The 22,181-nt window shown below is 30.9% G+C and overlaps 1 protein-coding gene across 1 annotated transcript in view; it reads left to right on the forward strand.

Annotated features, from left to right (window-relative positions):
• LOC129969413 (uncharacterized phosphotransferase YvkC-like) overlaps positions 1–22,181 on the forward strand; it is a 152,549-nt gene that overhangs the window by 117,703 nt on the left and 12,665 nt on the right. Inside the window, exons 20-30 of the mRNA XM_056083977.1 lie at positions 3,391–3,508; positions 4,424–4,524; positions 5,965–6,036; positions 6,120–6,226; positions 11,860–11,932; positions 12,582–12,686; positions 12,772–12,930; positions 15,379–15,513; positions 17,124–17,208; positions 19,317–19,405; positions 21,096–21,158. Of these exons, the coding sequence (XP_055939952.1) occupies positions 3,391–3,508; positions 4,424–4,524; positions 5,965–6,036; positions 6,120–6,226; positions 11,860–11,932; positions 12,582–12,686; positions 12,772–12,930; positions 15,379–15,513; positions 17,124–17,208; positions 19,317–19,405; positions 21,096–21,158 (1,107 nt within the window). The remainder of the gene's footprint in view (positions 1–3,390; positions 3,509–4,423; positions 4,525–5,964; positions 6,037–6,119; positions 6,227–11,859; positions 11,933–12,581; positions 12,687–12,771; positions 12,931–15,378; positions 15,514–17,123; positions 17,209–19,316; positions 19,406–21,095; positions 21,159–22,181) is intronic.

The following is a 22,181-nucleotide window of genomic DNA, read 5'->3' on the forward strand; positions in this document are numbered from 1 at the left end:
TCTTGTATAGAAATTCGGAGTAATCCGAAAGATAACTTATACGATATCTTAAAGAAAATTATAATGCAAATCCTAATCGCTATGTTGGCCACAATACAATCCCAGGAAGTATATTTCGTCATTGGAGCTAAAATGACTTAAACTGATTAAAAATCAAAGTGATTAATACTTGTTAAAAATCAAAGTAATATTGTATGGAAACTGTATTGTTGCTGTGTACTGAAACGTTAATTTTTATTTTTTAAATTTTGAAATAGTTAAAAAATAATGTTTGTAAGGCAGTAAATTTTGAAGTTATAGCAGGAAAATATTAACGAGTTTTACCTCCTTTTCATCCCCTTTAACTTTTTTTATAACACGTTAATCTCTAGTGTTAAGCGACATATACTCCGAATTTCGTTTGAATTCGTTCAAGTTTCGCGGAGTTGTGCAAGGTTCAAACAGACAAACGAAGAAATGTACATTCAATTATATATAATGTTTGAAAATCACAAATTTTTGAAAGGAAAGGAGGAAGGTTACAAATTTTTGAAAGGAAGGGAATATACTTACACTACTCAGATTTTTATTACAATGTAGGGTAGGGGTAGGAAATGCTTGCCAGACACAGTTGATAGTTTTGCACGAGCACAGGATTCCTGAACGTGTCCTAAAAGAATCTTCATTTCAATATTTCATATCCTGAGTATGGTATGCAAATGCGAAATTCTATTTTTCTAAAAAATTTGAGATTTTTTTTTATTTGTTCACTTTATAGGATATGCATTTAGGTATCCAAAAATACGTTATTTTTGTTTTTACGATTACTAGAATTATATTATAGTATAAGTTTTTTTATAAATGATGAAGGGAAAATTTTAAAACTGGAAGCGGTCATTTAAAGAGAAAATTGCAAACAATGTATTTGAATTACCAAGCAATATATGGCTTTAAAAATATAGGTATTTATTTCCTTTAGTTATTGTTCATTATTTTTGTTTGTTTTTAAGAGTTGTTTTTTTAAGTTTAATTTTGAGTTAACAATAAAGAAATCCATATATGCCATCACTAAATGACTGTGTTCTATTTATTTTAATGTTGCTTTGAAAATTTAAGATTAAGAAGCAATATTGAAATTCTACAAAATATGTGAAATGGCTATTATAAACAAAATGTTATCCTCAAAGATCCGTTAAAGAACACGGAAATTCTTGGAAGCATTTTAAAAGATCACTGCCAAAACAAAAACTGTATGCAGAACGTATTATGGAAATTATGATTCTAATATCGTAAGAGGTTTTAAAAAAGACCATACTCCTCAAGTGAAAATTATATTGTATAATATGACAATACGAAACGAAAAGAATAGAATCATTGGTGGTAAAACTAAATGAGAATACCTGAAGAGGGAAAGGTAACGTCAGTTATAAATTTTTTAAAGTGCAGATTATGCGATTCTTATCCATAAGAATGTCCTGCAATTTCTAGACAGTGTGCAGTTAATTGTAGTAGCAGCCTTTTTTTTTCTTTTGTTGCTATTGTATTCATACTCCTTATGCCAGTGCAAAAGAACTAGTCTAAATTAAATAACATGATGAAAAGTGGCTTTCAAAACATTACTATAGTGGCTTTCAAATTCAAATATAAATGCAAATAAAACCAGCTTACTCAGCCCTTTACTATAAACATTTGCTCTGAAATGATTACACGGTCTGGTAGAGCAATAACGGAAGTTTTAACAGTATCGAATAGTTTATTTTGCTCAAAGAAGCTTTAGTTTAAGAGATAAAAATTAAGAGCACATATTATAACATCATTATATTGAATTAATGTTGTTTTACATCTATTTCTTAATCTCATTATTCAGAAATATCAATTTATTCATTAATGTTTGGAAGCTACATGGGAATTCCCAACGAGCGAATTTAGATATTGATAAGTCAGTCACTGCTACTAGAATATTATACAAATATAATGTCAAAATTTTTTTAAAAATTGGTTTAAAATCTAGAAAAACAGTTTGTATCTGCAAATGTGATTAGTTTTAACATTCTAATGTCATTATCAGTTTATTCCTGCTATGTTAAAAAAATGTAATGTGTTTTCTTAAAATCTGTTTCTTATTATTTACCTTTATAGTAAACACCCTTTCAGAAGGGATTCTAAAAATATCTTACTTATTTTTGACTGTATGGCTGGAACCTCTTTCTTCCTCTTGCTAATTTTCTTATTGATATTTATTTATTTATTTTACCAGTCTTTATTTTTTTTAGTTTTCTTACAAATTTGGGAATATTTTGAAAGTTCTTAGGGTTACTGGAAATATTTTCCTTTATAATACAGCTAAATAAGTTTTTGTTACATCTAATGTAAAAATAATTGAAATATATTTATTAAAATGTATGTTTCACCTAATTTCAAGTTTGCACTTATATTTAGCTAAAAATTGCGTATAATTTCAAAGATAATAAAATGTCCACTGGTATTCATAGTTTTATTCTCCATTGTAATTGAAAATGCGGAGGTTTTATTGAAATTTTATAAATTTCAAGAGTTCTCCTAATGAATCAATGATTATAATCAATGACCTCATAGCTATGCACATTGAACATAGCTTGATCATTCAACCCTGATTTAGCAATGCCATCAGAACATCCAAAATTAGATGTAAATTGCATAGTTCATATCAAATCTGTGAAAAAGTTATCATGATCGATTTAAAACGCATGATACTTTGACTGGGACAATAATAAAATCCTACCTAAAGAGATTCACTTCGCACATTTTCCCATAACCGCCAAAAAATAAGAACGAGCAAATGAGTTTCAAATTATTTTCTTTTAATTAGAAATAAATAATAAAGTCTTGATGGCGCGCCATCTATCGAAATATCGATTTATATATTTGGGAGAAAGAAAAGGTTGGTTTTTTTTTTCTGTCCATGAACTATACATAATATATTTAAATTTTAGTTCTTCTGACGTCAGCTGTGATATCATTGTCGCGCCAATGATTATGATCATTCTCTATTTAGGTGAACAACTGTGACATCACAATTATCAAGAATTATGATCACTCCCTGTTCATGTGCAGTTGTGATATCATTGGTTATTATCTTTGGATGTTAAAATGAAATGCTAAAGCGAAGTGTCTCTCCGAGAATATTCGGGGATCTCTATAATAATATAGCGCCCTCTACCGCGTCTGGTAAGCATTTCTTATACAGCATTGCTATGTAATTCTGAATCGTCTTGGTATACCTACACCTCCTTGAAGTTTGTGATTCCGGTGCTGTGACAAACTATACATAAATAAAGATCAATTACTCTAAATGTTGATGCACTTATTCATTGATTTTTTACACTGGTTAAATTATTTATTAATTGACAAATTAATTGTTTTCATTTTCAGACTGTCGTATCTGGATCTGTAGAACCAGACACATTTGTTCTTCGTAGAAAAGATGGTGGAAGTCTGGAGTTAGATGAGGTTATTATTGGAGCAAAGCATCAAAGGATAGTTATGCAAGGTTTGAATTCTATTTTCCTAAATTCAATTTTCCTAAAGTGGAGCATATAACACATCCTATGCAAATCAAAACTTTTATATATATGTAAGAATTATTTTAGTTGAAGCAGAATGCAGTTTGAAGACAGTGAAGAAACTTTTGATTTCGTGACATCGTTTTATTTCATTTTGGAGAAGCAGGCATATGTACAAGCGATGAGCACACAGAACGACACAGAAAAGGAATGAAGAAAAAGCTCTTAAATATTTTATCCCTGGTCCCGCCGGCGTCCTGGCATAGGGGTAGCGCGTCTTCCCCGTGATCTGGGCGTCCCGGGTTCGAGTCCCGGTTTGGGCATGGTTGTTCTTCTGTTGTTCTATCTGTGAGATGTGTGAATGTGCCCTCCTGTAAAAAGGGGTTGTGCAAGCGAATGAGTGATGCGTGAGTAGCAAAGTCGTACTCTTGGCCCTAGTTGGCGCTGCTATAAAAAATAAGAGACGTCCCCCTCAGGCTTAAATCGCTGTCTTCGTAACAGCGGGCTTGTCAGTGGCAAGTGCCATAAGAAACAAACAAACAAACAATCCCTGGTCCTATATAACCTGAGATTTTGATAGGGAAAATATTTCTTTACAGTGCTAATATATTAATAAGATTCTGATAGGGATTTCTGACGCATGTCAATCACAAGTAAGGGAAACACAGGGATCTTTTAAAAAGAATGTGCTTACTGGACATTTTCCTAGCCCTTCAGACGGAGCGTGAGAATGTGTCGGCGTTTAGCCGCTTCAGCAGTTTTATAAAGTTTCTCTTGAATTAATTAAGTAGAAAAAGTGGAATTTAATCACGAAATAAGAGAATGAAGTGACTATGGGCTAAATTAAGATGAAACTTTGGAAATGAATTAACTTGAAATAATGTCCTTTTGATTTATTTCAGATTCTGGTGGAACTGTTCTTGAAGATATAGACGAAAGCTCGAGAAACGAAAGTTGTTTATCTAAAGAAACAGCTGTCAGGCTAGCAAAATTATCTTTGAAGGTATGTAAGAAAATTACTTAGATATTCCATTCCGATCAAAAATTAAGTGATATTACGGAATGAATTGAATAGAAAGTAAAGAAAAAAACATTTATGATTTTTTTTTCTTTTAAACAAGAATATCGGAATAAACAACAACAAAAGTATATTGTTTGAGTATGCGAATGGGAAACAATTTCAATAATCGTGGTTCAATAGAAAGTGGTCGTATGAACAGAATTTTTAGCCGTATGAACAAAAACAGATGAATCTGAATAAAAGTGAAACACTTTTATTGTTCTTTAGCGTGTATAATTACCAAATGAATAATACCAGGTACACTGTTAGCGATGACACATTGAAACAATGAAATTGTACAATAGTTACTGTGAGATTCCGTTGCTACTCTTGTTCCAGAGACTTTTTTTAGTTCAAGAAATCTTGTGAAAATCATCGAATATTTTCCAGATATCTTCTCAATAAATCGATGCGTGGGGAGGGATGCGTGCAGAATCGGATTGTCCACCAGTTATATAGAATCCCTCTGGCGCTCTTTCTCCAGAGTAATTTCGAATTCAAGAAGTCTTGCAGGGTCATTCAAGGATGGATTCCTTTGAAACGAACAACATTTTAATTTTTTTTACTTATCGTTAGTTTTCCTGTTATACTTGTTTAATAAAAAAAAAAGCTTTTTTTTCTAGATATTTGCACTTATTTTGCAATAAGTATTAATTTTTTTGAATAATATATTTTTATGAACGTGACATAAACACGAAATAAAATCCTACTGAACATTTTTATATGTTCTTTATACAAGGTGTCCCTGAATTCACGGGCCCAACTTTAAGGCAGGTAAAATACATATAGAGAGCATTTTTTTGTATAGAAATACGGGGACGTAAATGAAAAGTATAGGTGGAACAAGTTAGTTTAAGTAAGTGCAAGCAAATCAGAAATATGTAATATCTACAAGATTCCAATTCATTCTGATGAGAACTTCAATTGCAAAACTATAAATTGCTGCTACAGTTGTTCGTGAAACAGCGAATATCTTCGATATAGTACATTAATCACTTGTTTGACGCTATGAGTCCTGTATCGATGCTGGTGAGGGTGAATTTATGCACTTACTGTAATATTCCATGAGTAAAGTTTTCTTATCAATTCCTCATCATTTTTGCTTTTGCCACCAAAAGCAAACATTCCAATTCCAACCCTACATTGCTATACAAAAATTTCTTCTTTATATACATTTTACCTTCTCTTAAAGTTTGGCACATGTATTCAGGCCCTATTAATAACATTTTTACTTCTTCACTAAAACAAAGATATACACTAAGTGAAAAATAAAGTCGAGGACGCTCTATGTAATTGAGGATATGTAAGATGTCTAATAATATGTAAAGGTACAATTTTTCGTTTCGATGAATTTTGAAACAAAGTGTTTCTTAACTTTTTCAGATAGAAAAATTCTACAAGTCTACACGAGACATAGAATGGGGAATTACGAATAATGAAATGTACATATTGCAGGTAAAATGCTTCAAAGATTATGTCATCTTTGTATTTATGTACAGAATCACTTGTATTTCATGAAAATTCCTCACTATTTTTAGTCTCGCCCTGTTACAAATGTTGCAGCCGAAACTGACAATGAAATCAAACACGAATTTGATGCTCCTTTGCGTTGTGAAAATGAGTATTTTACAGTAGCAAATATTGGGTAAGATTTTATTTATTTTTTGTTCTGCAATTTCGCAAATCTACTCTTCCCTTTTGTTTTCTATAAATATTTACTTCTGAAATCTTTATTTGAAATTATATTATTAAAAATGATGAATATTGTTACAAAAATTTTTCTTCTACAAATACCGCCAATAAATCGTAATGACGCAGCACATTTAATCGCTATAGTTCAGCAGCTTGCTTGTTGTCTAATCCTCTAAAATCTTTAATTGTCGGTGACTCCGACTCCTCGCACACACCACTTCTTACACACGACTTCACTGCAGCTTCAGAGTGCCCGTCTTTTATAGTTCCGGGAGGCGGGGCTAGAATCTTCAGACCAATCGGGGCGCATCTGAGTGTATCTTGGTTCCTACTGGATGGATCGTGAAACTTCTCGAACTTTTCAGTATGATCCATCTAGTCGCTAAACTCTCCAAATTCGTCGCCAAGTCGCCAAATAGTCGCCACGCTCTCAGGTCATTGACGTGGCAGCCGCTCAGCACAGATCTTACAACGGTCTTTCTCACGATGACACTATTCGTACCGGGTAGAAAAATTACAGATTTGTAACATTGCTCCCCTCTTTAAAGACTGACGTCCCGGCAGTCCCACTTCAATCCAATAGCTGGCGTAGGCTTCCGAACGATGTGATGATGTTGATGCGTTTGGCGACTTCCTTCACTTTCAAAGATGACATCATTCAATAATTTGGCGGCGACAAAAGATCCATACGAACCTTCTCAATGCTTTTGACACGGACCTCTTCGTCGTTTCGGATTGTACACCCAGACTTGATTCCGCTCCTTAAAATGCAGGATGTCCCATGGAGCCAAACATCGCATCGTAGCTGAGCTCTCCGGAACGAATTCTAGCCAGGCTGGTCCGTTGGTCATTTTGAGCTTCCCCCGTCGAGTTAACCGAATATCAGGATGGTCCAAAGGTGCCCTCCGGAGTCTGCCTGATAGCCGGGGATTCGCCTTCGTCGCCAGATCTTCCACGGCAATATTTCCGCTTATTTCCAGTTCATTCTCGACACTCGAGAATTTTCCGCTGCTCTCAACACAGGATCTTCCAAACAGCTCATCTTCCCCTGAGGGAAGGGCTCCTCTGCGACGACACAAGTTTTCCGGATACACAGAAGATTCCTCGGCTCCTACTTGTAACACACTCCTATACAAGTCCACAGCGTAGCCGAATTCTTGAAGGAAATTGAGGCCGAGACTGCAGGGATCAGCGATTCCAGCCACGTAGTCTTCATCCGTGTCATTATGCCAGGAGATATCAAGAGGCTTGCAGAGAGGTTGTCCCTTTACCCTCCGGGACGAATCCAATCCAAACGGGGTCGCATTAACTCCCGCATCCATAGGCATTATGCAGGGGTCGCCACTAACAGACCAGTTCAAGGAGAGTTCATCTTCTTCATCCCCAAGTGTCGGCTCCTTCGATTCCACATCAGGGGACTCATTCGAAGAAGACTGTTTCAGCTCTGCAATTATTTGACACTCTCCCTGTTCGTGCCTCTCCTTATTGAACTCCAGTTCATCCTCAGGATCGCTAGGCTCCTTTTCGGTGACAACGGTCTCCATTCGATCTTCAGTCTTTTCTTCTTTCACTTGGCTCTCGCTGTTTCCTTCAATTTCTTTTGTAATATCTTGGACATCTTCGATTTTATTACCTTTATCTTCTAAAATTTCTTTCTTTAATTCATTCTTTATTTCTTCATATCCGGCTTTCAATTCCTCTTGTCCTTTCTTCAGCTCTGCCATCATGGCAAGTAACTATGCGAATTTTTCATCCATTCCTCTGGTTCAAGGCATACACAGGAAAATCCAAATAACCCCACTTCTGACACCAACTGTTACAAAAAATTTTCGCTACAAATACCGCCAATAATCGCTATAGTTCAGCAGCTTGCTTGCTGTCTAATCCTCTAAAATCTTTTACTTGTCGGTGACTCCGACTCCTCTCACACACCACTTCTTACACACGACTTCATTGCAGCTTCAGAGTGCCCGTCTTTTATAGTTCCGGGAGGCGGGGCTAGAATCTTCAGACCAATCAGGGCGCATCTGAGTGTGTCTTGGTTCCTACTGGATGGATCGTGAAACTTCTCGAACTTTCCAGTATGATCCATCTAGTCGCTAAACACGCCAAATTTGTCGCCAAATAGTCGCCACGCTCTCAGGTCATTGACACGGCAGCCGCTCACCACAGATCTTACAACGGTCTTTCTCACGATGACACTATTCGTGCCGAGTAGAAAAATTACAGATTTGTAACAATATTTATTATACAGTTTTATTTAAATTTCGACGTTTTTAAAGCAATGTAATTTGTTTCTGCATTTTTTATTATATACTTTTATTTAAATTGACATGTCACAAATTTGTAAAGATGAAAATTTATAATCGTATAATTATTCATTTTCTAATTCACTGGAATTTTCAAACATTGTACACTCATGTATTCTCGATGACAATTTCTAATATTTTTCAAAATTTAATATTCAAGTAATTAATACATTTATGTTATAAAAAAATGATTCTATGCGAATGATACTACATGATAATGACATTCGGGAGAAAAAAATACAAGGAGTCAGTAATATTTATAGTAATGAATTGTAAAGTATATAGTAAAGTAAAAATAATTAAAATAAAATATCTACCTTTTAATACATCAGTAAAAGCGATTTTTATTAAATCGTTTTTATTAAATTTATTTGATAAAAGGGCAGTCTGTTTATTTTATTCTTTCAAAAAAATTGTTTCGTTTTTTTTTATGAAATAGATTTACAATAAAATTTAAAGATTTGCTCTTTATTGAATCTGAAGTTTTATAAAATTAACATCCTGAAAATATAAGGACATAATAATTTTTTTTTGTTTCAAAATTTAATTTATACCAATTTTTTTCTTTAAAATCTCAGCAATATTAAAAACCATTTAAAACCAAAGATCAACATTTAAAATAAAAGGGTTATTTTTCGATTTGTGAATTTTTATTGATAGAAAAGTATTTATAGGTATTTTTCAACAATGTTTTTATTTTCTCGTATACATAATATATAAAATGTATAGTTATCGTCAAAAGATTCAAACTCTAGATTTTGACGAATCTCCACATTTTATACGATCCGGTGTTCGAAAAGCACATTTTTAATAAATGTTCGGTCCAATCCTGTCTGTCTGTGACAAAAATAACTCAAAAGCACTTTGAGCTGGGTGGTTGAAATTTTTATACGGTCTTTTGACTAAATTTGTAGATTCTTATCAAATTTTGAGTAAATATGTTCATAGGAAGTCCATCTGTCCGGGCGTTCCAATACAAGTTAACTCACTAACTATAAAATATGGGAAGCTAGATAAATATGATATACAGAGTGGTATACAAATTTAACATTTATAATGTAGACACCTGTCAAATTTTGACCGAAATACATCACCATGTTGACTCTCTTTCCATTAATCAGAAACATATAAACGCGATCATTCAAAAACACAATGGCTTAAATATATCAAATTTATTTTAGAATTTTATGACTATATTTACAGTTCTGTGTTAAATTTTTGTTTCAATCTGTTAAAAAATGCTTCTAAAACACTAATTTCTTCGAAATTCTTTGATTTTCGAATACTATTAACTGTATGCCAGAGATTAATCACCAAGGATTAATATTTCGTATCTGCTGTACACCAGAGAGAAAGCCTTAGAGAATATGCGAGAAAGTTTTTGGGAGACCACTTTCACTGGAGCTTTTTTTTTTTTTCAGTGAAGTCGAATTTTTTAAGAAATAATGCAGTTACTGATCCGAAATTTTGCCAATTATTCCTTTTGATGTAACATGTATCGAAATAAAATTTCAAAAATCCGCTCCAATTTTACAAAAATCATAATTTTTTTTTTGTCTCAGATTAATTGCTTTTTATTTAAACTCGAAAACCTGATATCCAACCCTCCTCATCTCCTCCTTATACAGTATAGACACAAACTTAGAGGCGTATTTTAGATAGTCAATTCAACAATTAAAACAACAACAACAAAAAATGCTGTCGTGTATTTTCCACATTTTGATACTCTTCATGATAATTTGATTGTGTGTGCTGGCTTTAAAAAGAGTGAGCTTCCTCAAGAAATGTTCTGGTTAGAAGTCTTAGTGTTGTTCACTAATGAAGAAAATTTTGACCGATTTTATGTCGCGGCACATTAAGAAAAAGAAAAATCCTTGTTTCTGATGTTTCCACCCGTAATATACTTATTTAAAATTAATTTTCTTTGCATAATTTCACGATTTGATGTATTCAAAAATTTAACTAACTGTTCCGAAATGTAAACATACAGCTGGACACGAAACGGCAAACGCGCAGCTAATTATGAAGTTGTAAACGCGCAGTTGATTGCATAATGCGTAGAAACCGCTGTTACTCCTCAAGGGCAGATTTTTGCTTCCTGATTCTCGACTGTACAGAGATTATCTGGAATAACAAATATTAAATTATTACCAGATGAATCAATTTGCGTTGGTCATATGAAAGATATTTTACAACCAATAGAAATTGACAATTCGAGCATAATAAAAAAGAATGAAAAAAAACTTGCAAAAGAATTCGTGTCACATACGAATAACAGTTCTTAGCGCACTGCTACAATTAATTGCTAACAATACAAATTTTGTGCATGTAAGAATTTAATTATACGGCATACTTCTAGCTTGCCAGAAACTAGAAGGAAGCGGAATTGATATGTATTAAATAAATTTTTATAAACATTTTATACATAAATACAATTTCGCTATAATTATCTATGTTTTTGTAGCCTGGTGCATAAAGATATATCCCTATTTAACTTTAAAGTAAATATTCACTGAAAATATAAAAAAAAACTAAGAGAAATTCTTTTCATTAAAAGAATAAAATGATTAAGATATGTCTAAGAATAATAATAAAATCTGTGTTTCAGTGCACTGCGCTTGAATGACCAATTTTGAATATGAATTTTATAGACAAAAAAATCCAAGAATATCCGGAAATGCAGAATTTAAGACTTGTTTTCTTTGAATAATTTGAAGTTAAAATTAAAAACAGAGATAATTAAATGAAACAAAATATTTAATAATTTAATTTAATTTTTAATTTTTTTTAAAAAATTTTAATTTAATTTTTTCTTTGTTTTGTGGGGGGAAAAAATCGATACAGTTTAACTTTCTTCATATCGCTGATGCTTAATCTCTGTATATTTCCAACAATTTTGGGTTTTATGTCTGATACATTTACTACTGTAACTAAACATTCTGACAAAATCTTTCTCTGAGTTAACAGGGATATTGTAAATGATAAAGACAGCATTACCGATATCTTGTTGGAATTCCTTTGGAGCCATTGAGGATTATCGTATTTGATGTTAGTTATTTGGTACTTTACAAAGCAATCAAATTATTATTAATCTGTATTAAAAACTAAATTCACTATCATCAGTCTTTTGACTTCTAGATCTAATTCTAAAACGTTATAATAATCAAAACTGTTATAAAATCGTTTTTATCACCTAAAGTCGCTTCTTTTGATTTTAAAAACGAATGTTTACTTTCATTTGAAAACTAAAATGCCTCATTTTTATTATTATTATTAGGGAAGTTATGCCAGGAGCTACTTCACCACTGGGAATGGATGTTATTGTGAAATGGTTCAGATATATTTTTAAAGTAATGTTTGTGTCATAATACTTTTATTTAAATTAATTTGTTATTTATTTATGAATGTGAAATTTTTTTAATGTGTTTTTTCATTCACATTTTCCCATACGCTTCAGTTTTTAAAATTTGCATACTTTTGTCTGACAATATGCTGTTTCAAATTTTCAGAACTTGATTATGAGCTATCTAACTAATTTAATTAAATTTTGACTACTTGCAGATGGTGCCATCTGGTGAGGAATAGAAAAAAATCACTTTATTATTCCATACTATTTATAATTTGAACAATAAATTAAAGACTAAAAATAATATAAAAAAACATTTAAATAAAAAAATGCTTTTCATTAAAAATTTTAATAAACATCGATATTTAAATTGATATTCATAATGCAATAAATATCTGCTTATTTATTATTTGCCGTATTTTAAAAACAGTTGGGCAGTTTTTCTTAAAAATTTCTCCATTCTACTATTTACAAACTTCTGTTTCTTGTTACTGTTTTAAAATACCTACTTTTCACTCTAAATTTCTAATTCTGCTTTTTAGTACATTTATAAAAATGTGTTTTTAAAAACTGATTCTTAAACTGATTCTTTGTGCACCTTCATAAAATGTTTTTGATGATTTTTTTTTCAATTAATGTTATTTTACTTTTAGAGCATTGCTGCTGATAAAAATTATCCAGACGTATTCTTGAACTCTAAATATTACATTTCTGGGATGTTGCCTTATTACAACCATATGATGGTAACTGTTGCAGAGGTAAATTTATTGACATTGTGTAGCTCAAATTAATATACTTATTAATAAATAAACATAATAATTAATCTGAGTTTAATAATTTCAGCTGATAACGCGGTATGGATATGATACGCCAGCATCAAAGGGATTCCAAATGAGTATATTTGGTCGAATTATAGATGACCCAGACCTCTTAAAATATGCAAAGGAAAAGATAAAAGCAGGACCAAAGCCTACAATTAGAAATCGATTGAAATATTATTGGGTAGTTGAAAAACTTTTTTTTAGCCTATTTTTATTTAAATAGATTCTTTTCACATTTCTGAAAACGGAAGTTTTACTTTAGTACGATTTTCGTTTGGTTTTTATTTATATAACTAGCCGCCTTTGGCGACCAGCCGGTTCGCCAATCTTAATGCTCGTTAAAATTTTAATAATTAACTATTTTATGTAATTCCTACTTTAATAGCTTCTTCTTCAAATATTTTAAAGCTTCAAATCTGCAATTAATATAATAATATTTTTTACTGAAACAAAGCATTTTTTTTAATAATATGATTACTGAAAACAGAGTCACTGAGCATTTAAACCTTACGGGCACTGAAGAATATCTTTCTTAATTTATGTAATGTCTCAAGAATTTGTCAACAAAATTTTTTCAGATTCATTTTGAGCAGGTCTATTAATTAACAATGTTTAATTTTAAATGCATCAAACTTTAAGAAAATAAAATGAATTGTTTAAAATAATCGGTCGAAAACAGGTTTAAAAAACTACTTAAAAAACGATGTACTTAAAACTATAAGCATATACAAAAAATATATAACTAACATAAATACGATTTACTTACAAAAGCATGCAACTAACCCAAAAATAATTTAAATCATCCGTTGGTAACGGTTGTCATGGCAACAATCAGAATGCGCATGCGTGAATTTTCTTCGCCAGCTCCGGTAACGCAAATGCGTGAATTTTTCTACGCCAGTTGGGGTAACGCTATGCAGATTATACATTTTTAATTTCCTTTATTCTGTGTTATTTTAATTCAAAACTACTTCAGAATGAATCTGAAACATGGATTAATTAACAATGTTTGATTTTAAATGCATAAAACATTAAGAAAATAAACAGAATCGTTTGAAATAATCCGCCGAAAAATGTTAACCCTAGCCTCATTACTGTTGGGAGAAAAAAACATTGTAGCCTTACTCATTTTGCGGTGGGGAAAATGGAAGATTTTTTTGGCGGGAAAGTTATTTTTTAATTAATAATTAAAATTCTAATTAAAATTTCAGAAAAGGGACCCCAGGTGCACATTCCCGACCTCTAAGGTATACATGTACCAAATTTGATATCTGTATGTCAAATGACCTGGCCTGTAGAGCGCCAACACACACACACACATTGAGCTTTGTTATAAGTATAGATTACGTTCAAGTTAAATTATTTTTAAAAGTTTTGTAAAATCTTATAATTTTCATTTTTTTTTCGTAATATGGTTAAGGAGAAATCTACGAAAGAAAAATATATCAGTTAAAAACCTTAAATGTTTTACATTTCTTTTTTTAAAATTGGGGTATAAATAAAACGTCTTCTAGTTTTGAAATAGTGTGTGAGCAGGAATGTGTTGGCAGGAAGATTTTATTAAAACGTAGAATCTGAAGAAAATGGTATGTAAGGATGTATAACAGCATTGAAACATAAATTATGCAAGTATAAAAATGAATGTCACTTCACAAAAAAGGAACGCAGAAACAAAAGTCAAACGATTTTATGAAGAAAATTGTTTATAAAGTAAATGTAGGAGTAAAAAAAAAAAAATAACATTTTTGCCAAAAATCAACTTTTCGAACTAGTTGCCTATCTTCAATAGTTTTGATACGAAATAAAATTGTTACAGAATTAATTTTCGATAAATAGATAATCTATGTTGCAGACTTAATAGAAAATGAGTTTCAAGCTTTTAATTATTGTGAAAATTACTTTTTTTTAATGAAGCATTCAGTGATCAAAAATAATGTATGGACATATTAAAAATTTTCAACTTTTAAATCTCTTTAGGTCCAAAAGAAATTTGCCGTTTCGGTTATATCTGGCCGATTTAAATCAGGCGTCACTAACTTACAGGATTATTAAAGCCAGATATATAAAATTTGAATAAGTATTCAGATTATGTACTCGCCATCTATTAGAAGAAAAAAATAATGTAAAAATTATCCAATAAAATTAAAGACAAAAAATAAAGAAATATTGGTCTTTTAGATAAATTTAGTCAATTAAGAAGCTCTATAATTAGAAACCAGAAATGAGACCTGCTTAGTGAAGAGGACAAGCTGTTGAGAAATTACGATGGATCATTTGTTCTTCTATGAGTGTGCATCATAATAAAATTCGAAGTGCAATGGATTCACGGATTATTTCAACTCAAAGATTCAAATAATTCGTGCATTTCTATTGCTGCGAAGTGACTGGCATAGCATCCCAGTACTCAAAAAGTATGAGATTGCTTTGAAAAATTTAAAATAATGCATAAAAGAGATAAAATTATTTAAATGCGAGAAGTGAATCAGCGTAACAAGTAGTAAATGATAACAAAATACGTAGTTCTATTCGTTTTATTGCAGTTGCTTCAGGTATTCTGCGACTTCCTTATCAAAAGTTCCAGAATAAAGGTTTAAAAATAGAGAACTTTACATTGTCTTATTCATTTCAGGACCTGTTCACTTATGATATAGGATACAAAAAAGCTAAGAAAGAACTTGATAACTACCATTTGAACTATCTGAAGACCAAGACTGCCAAAGAAGCTTTTGAAGCCCTGTTAAAATCCGTATCGGATTTTAATAAAGTAAGAAAAAGTTTTTTAATTAGAAAAGAGATATTTGATTTTATCAAATTTGTTCTATTTGCATGTTACTGCCGCAACTTAAATGTTAGTACCAGGATTTATTTTTTTATGCCTTTTCTTATTTATCTCTTATTATAGAGCATGAAATTGAGGCTTAATATTTGTGATAAAATAGTAATTTCAAATTTAATTTTTCCTAATTGTTTAAAAATTGATTATTACGACACCTTTTGATATTACAGAACAGTTTTTTAAAATTCTTTTCTTGGTTAGTTTAGTTATATTAACGTCCCGTTTGAAGCAACACTAGGGCTATTTTGGGACGGACCTTTTTTGAACCACGGTCAGATGACGAGGACGACAACTGAGCTGGCACCCCCCTCTCCACACCGCACCACACCAGCGGGAGGACGTTTGGTCATGACAGATTTAACGTGCAATAGACCCCCTTACACGACTGTTCTTCGGTGGAATCGGGTCTCGAACCTGAAACCCTCCGGTTCCGAAGCCGAGACCTTACCACCAGGCCACCGCGACCCCCATTCTTTTCTTGGATTCTGACTGACAGACAAGTGTGCATAGGCATTTTTCGATGATCCTGTCTTTTTTTTTTTTTTTTTTACCGGAGATGAAAGGGGGGGGAGGGAGGTTAACATCGAATCTTTCAACAAATTGTGAAGATACTGATTTAAAAGCTTTACTAGTAATTTCCTTCTATATAACATGTATTTCAGTGTAATTTCAAAACTTTCTCTCAATTTTTTTTTAAAAATTAAAAAATTTTCCAAATGTTCATTTGTTTTAAATTTACTCCTGATTTAATTAAGGTATCTTTATATTTTATCGCTTATCTTACAGTCTTTATAATATATAGGACTTTTAGTTTAGAATTTTCCTCTCAGGTTAACAGCTTTTTATTTAAATGCCAAAAGCAGGTGTTAAAACTTTCACCACCCTTTCATCCAGCTACATAATGTTAGGACAAATTTAATGCTTTCTTTTGGATAGCCAATTTTACAACTTAACTCAATAAAATTACTTTTATGTGTTTCCATAATTCGACTGGATTACTAGCTTCGTGTCAAATTTTGATTTCCATCAATGATGGAAAGATGCCCAAAATGCTTACGCCGTTTTCATCCTTATACTGCAAAGCATAAAACTCTCAAGGGCAGGACACTTAAAATAAATATCTGGACTCACGCGGCATTCACAATCTTGCCCAATGGCTTTAATATTTATACAAAAAGGAGATTATACCTTTGTTAGGAAGAATTATTCCTATTATTTATGCGAAACATTTTCAGGAAAACCATTCTCGCTAGTTTAATGAAAGTTATTTCTGCTGCCTTTAGGCATAATTCTAATCCTGAAAAATGCCCGAATTTAGATTATAAGATATTTTATTTAGATGAAAAAAGTCATAGGATATAGAATTCTTTTATTGAAGCATTTTCCATGTTAATCGCTCGCATTATCAAAATTAATAATTTTCAAATCAAAAAATGACAAGGAATATCAGAATATTATTTCTAATCATGTTGTATGTGTGTTTTTATAATATATTGTGTAAAAACTGCACACAAAAACTCAGTAAAATTTATTTTTAGTTCATTATGTATCAATTTGACGGAACGGAAAGCTCTTCGAATTGGAATATGTACTTATTTCAAATACTTTGCAATGCGAATGGAAGTAAGTAATATGAATATATCTTTAGCTTGTTCAACTTTATTAATAAAAACGATGTATATTTGTATTACTAAATTTAGAAAAATAATACTAGTTTAATTGAAATTTTGCGTATGAAATTTTTAATCATCTTTTGAGGCACTTTTATTAATTTTAGGATATGTCAATGCTAACATGACAATGTTTATTTTACTTTATCTATACTTATTTGTTTCCGAAAGATCGATAATTGACAAATATTGATATTTAGTGGAGAATGTAAGCATTCTCATATACGTTTGGTGAATATAAGAAATGTATCCTAAATGTCGTTATATCGCCCACAAATATCGACATTCAACATGCGCTATAATGATGAATATTAAATGAAAATGATTTTATTTAAGATAAACCTCTAATTTCTTAAAACATACTTGATTATCAAGGCATATTATGATATACATTAAAATAAAAAAAAGCTTAAGTAACAGCACACATAAATAAGCTGTTGAACCCAAAACGAATTGTATATGCTAATTGCTTGGAGAAAATAATTCCAGTGATGAATTTACACAAAAATTTTGTAATTAATATAATGCAATTTTGTGTATTGCAATAAATTAAACCTGTTATGGCTGCCTCTCTGGTTATGTTTTCTTAATTTCTCGTTTCGCTTCTCACCGGAATTTATTTGTGTTTGTCAACATACGCCAGCAATGGTTCAGATGTGTATGAACATAACCAAATGTTTGGTCTTTTGCCGACTTATTCATTACGTGTATTGAATAAAGATATTCTCAAATTTTGGTCAGAATGTGAAAGAACGTAACCAAATATTTGGTCTTTAACCGATTTATTTGGTACTTGTATTGAATATTGATATTCCCAAATTTCGCTTTGAATTTGTACGAATATAAAACATAACCAAATACTCGGTTTTAACCTATTTATTTGGTATGTTATTGAATATTGATATTCCCAAATTTCGCTTCGAATTTGTACGAATATAAAACACAACCAAATACTCGGTTTTAACCTATTTATTTGGTATGTTATTGAATATTGATATTCCCAAATTTCGCTTCGAATTTGTACGAATATAAAACATAACCAAATACTCGGTTTTAACCTACTTATTTGGTATGTTATTGAATATTGATATTCTCAGATTTCGGTTCGAATGTGTAAAAACAAAACCAAATAGTTAGTCTTTTGTCGACTTATTCGGCGCGTGTATTGAATATTGATATTTTCAAATTTCGGTCTTTCACGGTTACGTATACATTGGGTATCATCTGTAAATTATCAGATGTGACATTCCTGACGCCGAAATTACTGGAAAGCCTTTACTGAGCTGACCAATTGGCATAAAAGCTACCAAATTTAACAAATAATTACTTCTCGGATAATAATTGTTGCATTTTTCATATTTTTATGATTTTTTTTTCATTAAAAAGTTGCCAACATTTTAACGTTTTACAGAAATAATAAGTTTAGTTTGTTTTTATTAATGCCTTATTTTGAAGTTCCACATACATTGATATGTACCTTTAATTCTTCATAACAAAATCAAAAACCGAGGCACTGACGATGCAATTAAAAAATACAAGTATTAGGACTTCGATTTGGATATTCTTCTATAGAATTATATGTGATATCTATCAAGAGACAACATAAGCGAGTGCATTCATATGAAGAATAATTCTCACTTAGAAATGCTGATTGCATAGATAGTTAGTGATGCCAGCGGCGAGTTACTTTAAGTAAAATTTTTTTGTTCTCCTTGTATCCTGTAATTTTTTAATGCTATTCTTTGGCTTTGCTTCACTTCGGCTGTAATTTTACTATTTATGATTCTTTTTTTTTTTTTTTTTTTTGTCTAATGAGACCTTATTTTCCATTATCTAACCTGTTGGACTTCTTTCATCTTACACTCACTAGATGATTTTCGTTAACATTATCGTATGCTTTGAATTTTTTTTTTTTGGGGGGGGGAGTTGTTCATCGATATCATAAGGAATCCTATAGATCACTGAGATGAGATCATAAGAACAATTTTTTTTAGAAAACCAGAATTAATGCAATTTTTTATATCATGACATGCAATTTTAATTCTTCATGTTTCTGTTTAGGATTTGATGATGATGTTTATAGTGATTTTGCTAGACTTATAGCGACGTCCTCAAATGTAGAAAGTGCTGGTATTCCTCAAGCTATGCAGGTAAAAAAAATACAGTAAAGGCGAACTTCAAATGTGTTAACTCAATTTAATTTACTTAAGGTTAAAGGATTCTATAGGTATGCGAATAAAATGTTGCATGAACCAACAGATTTAAATTATAAAAAAAAGAATCTTTAAAGCATTTAAGTGTTTATTATACTATCAAAGTCTTCAAAATATTTTTCAAAAAAATCTATGTCAAAAGAAAATATCTATATAGTTAAATTTAGCAAACGTATTTTCAAATAAACGCTTATTTCTAAAAGTTTTCTTTTGTACAGAAAACTGAATGTAGTTGTTTCTGTCAATGCAAGAAATTGTCTGAGTGGCGGTATAAAAAAAGTAACATGCAAGGAAAAAGAAGTTGGATTTTAATCTAAGAATATCAAAATTATTATGTAAAGAAAATATACATATACATTGGGAATAAAACGAATAAGCTTCGCTAATTTATTGAGTTTTATTTTTATTGTTTAATTTATTAATAACTATCTGTTATATCTGTCGATGCTCGAAATTAAAATAATTTCATGTCAAATATTTTGAATGTAAAATCTACTAGTTTGTAAAATATTATAATATGAAAAAAAAATTATTTATCGTTTGATATGTTATTTAGTTAAAATGAGAATACCATATGGGCCAGACGATTTTAAAACCTACCGAAAACAAATTTTCACCATAAATTGTTAGCATTTGTTGTGCAAATTTCGATCACTAAGAAAGAAGTATAAGAAATTTTTTTTTGATGAGAAGTTTTCAAATAATAATTTTTTTTTATTTTTTATTAATAAAAAAATATGAAAATAAACTAAATCAGCAGTTTTTCTTGATATAAATTATCATTCGTTTGCATTTAAATTCATTGCATTCTTTTAGTGTTCTCATTGTATTCTGCAAATGTCTTCTAGCAACAATTCTTTGTATACATTATTGTTCCTCGGCAATAAAAGATATTGTTTCAAACTGTGCTTAAAATTAGGCTTTGAGGCGTTTATTGAAATGAGCACAGTGAAAAGTACAAAAAAAGAATTTATTTAAAAGAAATTTTTTAATCTAATTAAATAAATTTTAGAATTCTTTACAAACTAATGGAAAAAAAACGTTGCAAAAATATTTAAAAAAAATAAAGCAGAGAATAAAATAAAACAAAAACATTGTTAAAAACTATCTACAACTTTGCCAGCTTCAAAATCGTTTGCGTCAATTCAGTTATCGATTAATTTTTGAAAAATTGAAACAAAATCTCTAATTGATTTTGTAATAATTGATATCAGAGAAAAGATAAAATTTTAAGAAATTATAAAAATGCTCCTTATTTGATAATGTGCTTCGTAGTTGCTGCAGAAAAATCTAGATTTTCCATTAATTTCTAATTAACTGAATATTTAATCAACTTTTTGCACTTTATAAATTTGACAATATTCTTTCACTTATCTTAATTCTTTCACTTGGATGATAAATTTATCCCAATTATTTAGGAGATATAGAATATGTATATACATACACAGTGAGTAATTAATTGAATATTTAATCAGCTTTTTGCATTTAAAAAAAGGCAAAATTCTTTCACTCGTCTTAATAAATGAACAAGAATTCGTCCTAATTGTGAAGGAGGAAATATGGAATGTATAATATACATGTACAACGATCTTTATTTATATTAAAATTAGCCTTTTTTTTTGCACAGGAAGTAGCTATACAGATTGTGAAAGATATTGGTGCCGAAAAATTCCGGTCTATGACAATTGAGGTAAAACTTTTACTTTCAATTTGAACTCTTCGTTCATAGTGGCATGATATTTCATACATTGCGTTACTGAAATAATGTTCTATTCATGCATTGATATAAAATTCAGAGGCATATTAATTTCATCAATTAATTACAGCAATAAATTTTACTAAATTCAGTATTTTTTTTTTTCAATAATGACTGCATAATTTATTGAATAATTTTTAAAAAATCTTTGTTTCTAAACACAGTGTAATTGATGAATTTTAGTTTAAAAAGTTCGAATATATTGTTTAAGTAAGGATTTAAGGGGGGGGATCTCTTATCTTATATTTCAAGACATTGGAGCATCTGTTCTGTCGTGAAATTTATCATCAATAATTCTTCTTTAGAAACCAATTTATTAGACTAATGGATTAGTTGTATTTAGTAAAATTGTAATTATATAATTGTTTACTGTTGCTTTAGTTTGTACGCATTGGTAAAAGAATTATGCTAGTCCGGCTTATTTATCTAAAGTGCTAAATCCCCGGGGATGTCACCTCGAAATGAGGATGAGATGCTTCCTTTATGGTGGTTGGATCTCGCCACTCTGGATAGTAAACAAAAAAGTGGGGGATCTGGCTCCTCCAATCGATGACTGAATGTACTTCCTTCGATAAGGGTTGTACTGTGGCCGGTGATGGTCCTTAGAACTCAACCACAGTTCCCGCCAGTGCTGCTGTTACGGCGGTCCGGTCATTGAGTTTTCGTTATCCGTGTGCCTTCGGAGTTGCCTAAAATGTTACATTTTTGAGTTATTGCATTTATATAATTGTAAAAACACAAACCAACAAAAATCAACTCTTTGGCAGATTTTGTTTAAAATGTGATACGGATAGATACAGATTGTTTAAAATTCGATACAGATTAGTAGTTTAAAAGCTAAAGTTATATACCAAATTTTTCCTCCCACTGGGTAGCGCATCGGATATGAGGATGAGAAGCTTCCAATATGGTGGTTGGTTCTCACCACTTGGGTGGTACAGAAATGGTGTGGGGTCG

The sequence above is a fragment of the Argiope bruennichi genome, chromosome 5 (genome assembly GCF_947563725.1).
Source record: "Argiope bruennichi chromosome 5, qqArgBrue1.1, whole genome shotgun sequence".
In the NCBI taxonomy this organism is placed as follows: Eukaryota; Metazoa; Arthropoda; class Arachnida; order Araneae; family Araneidae; genus Argiope; species Argiope bruennichi.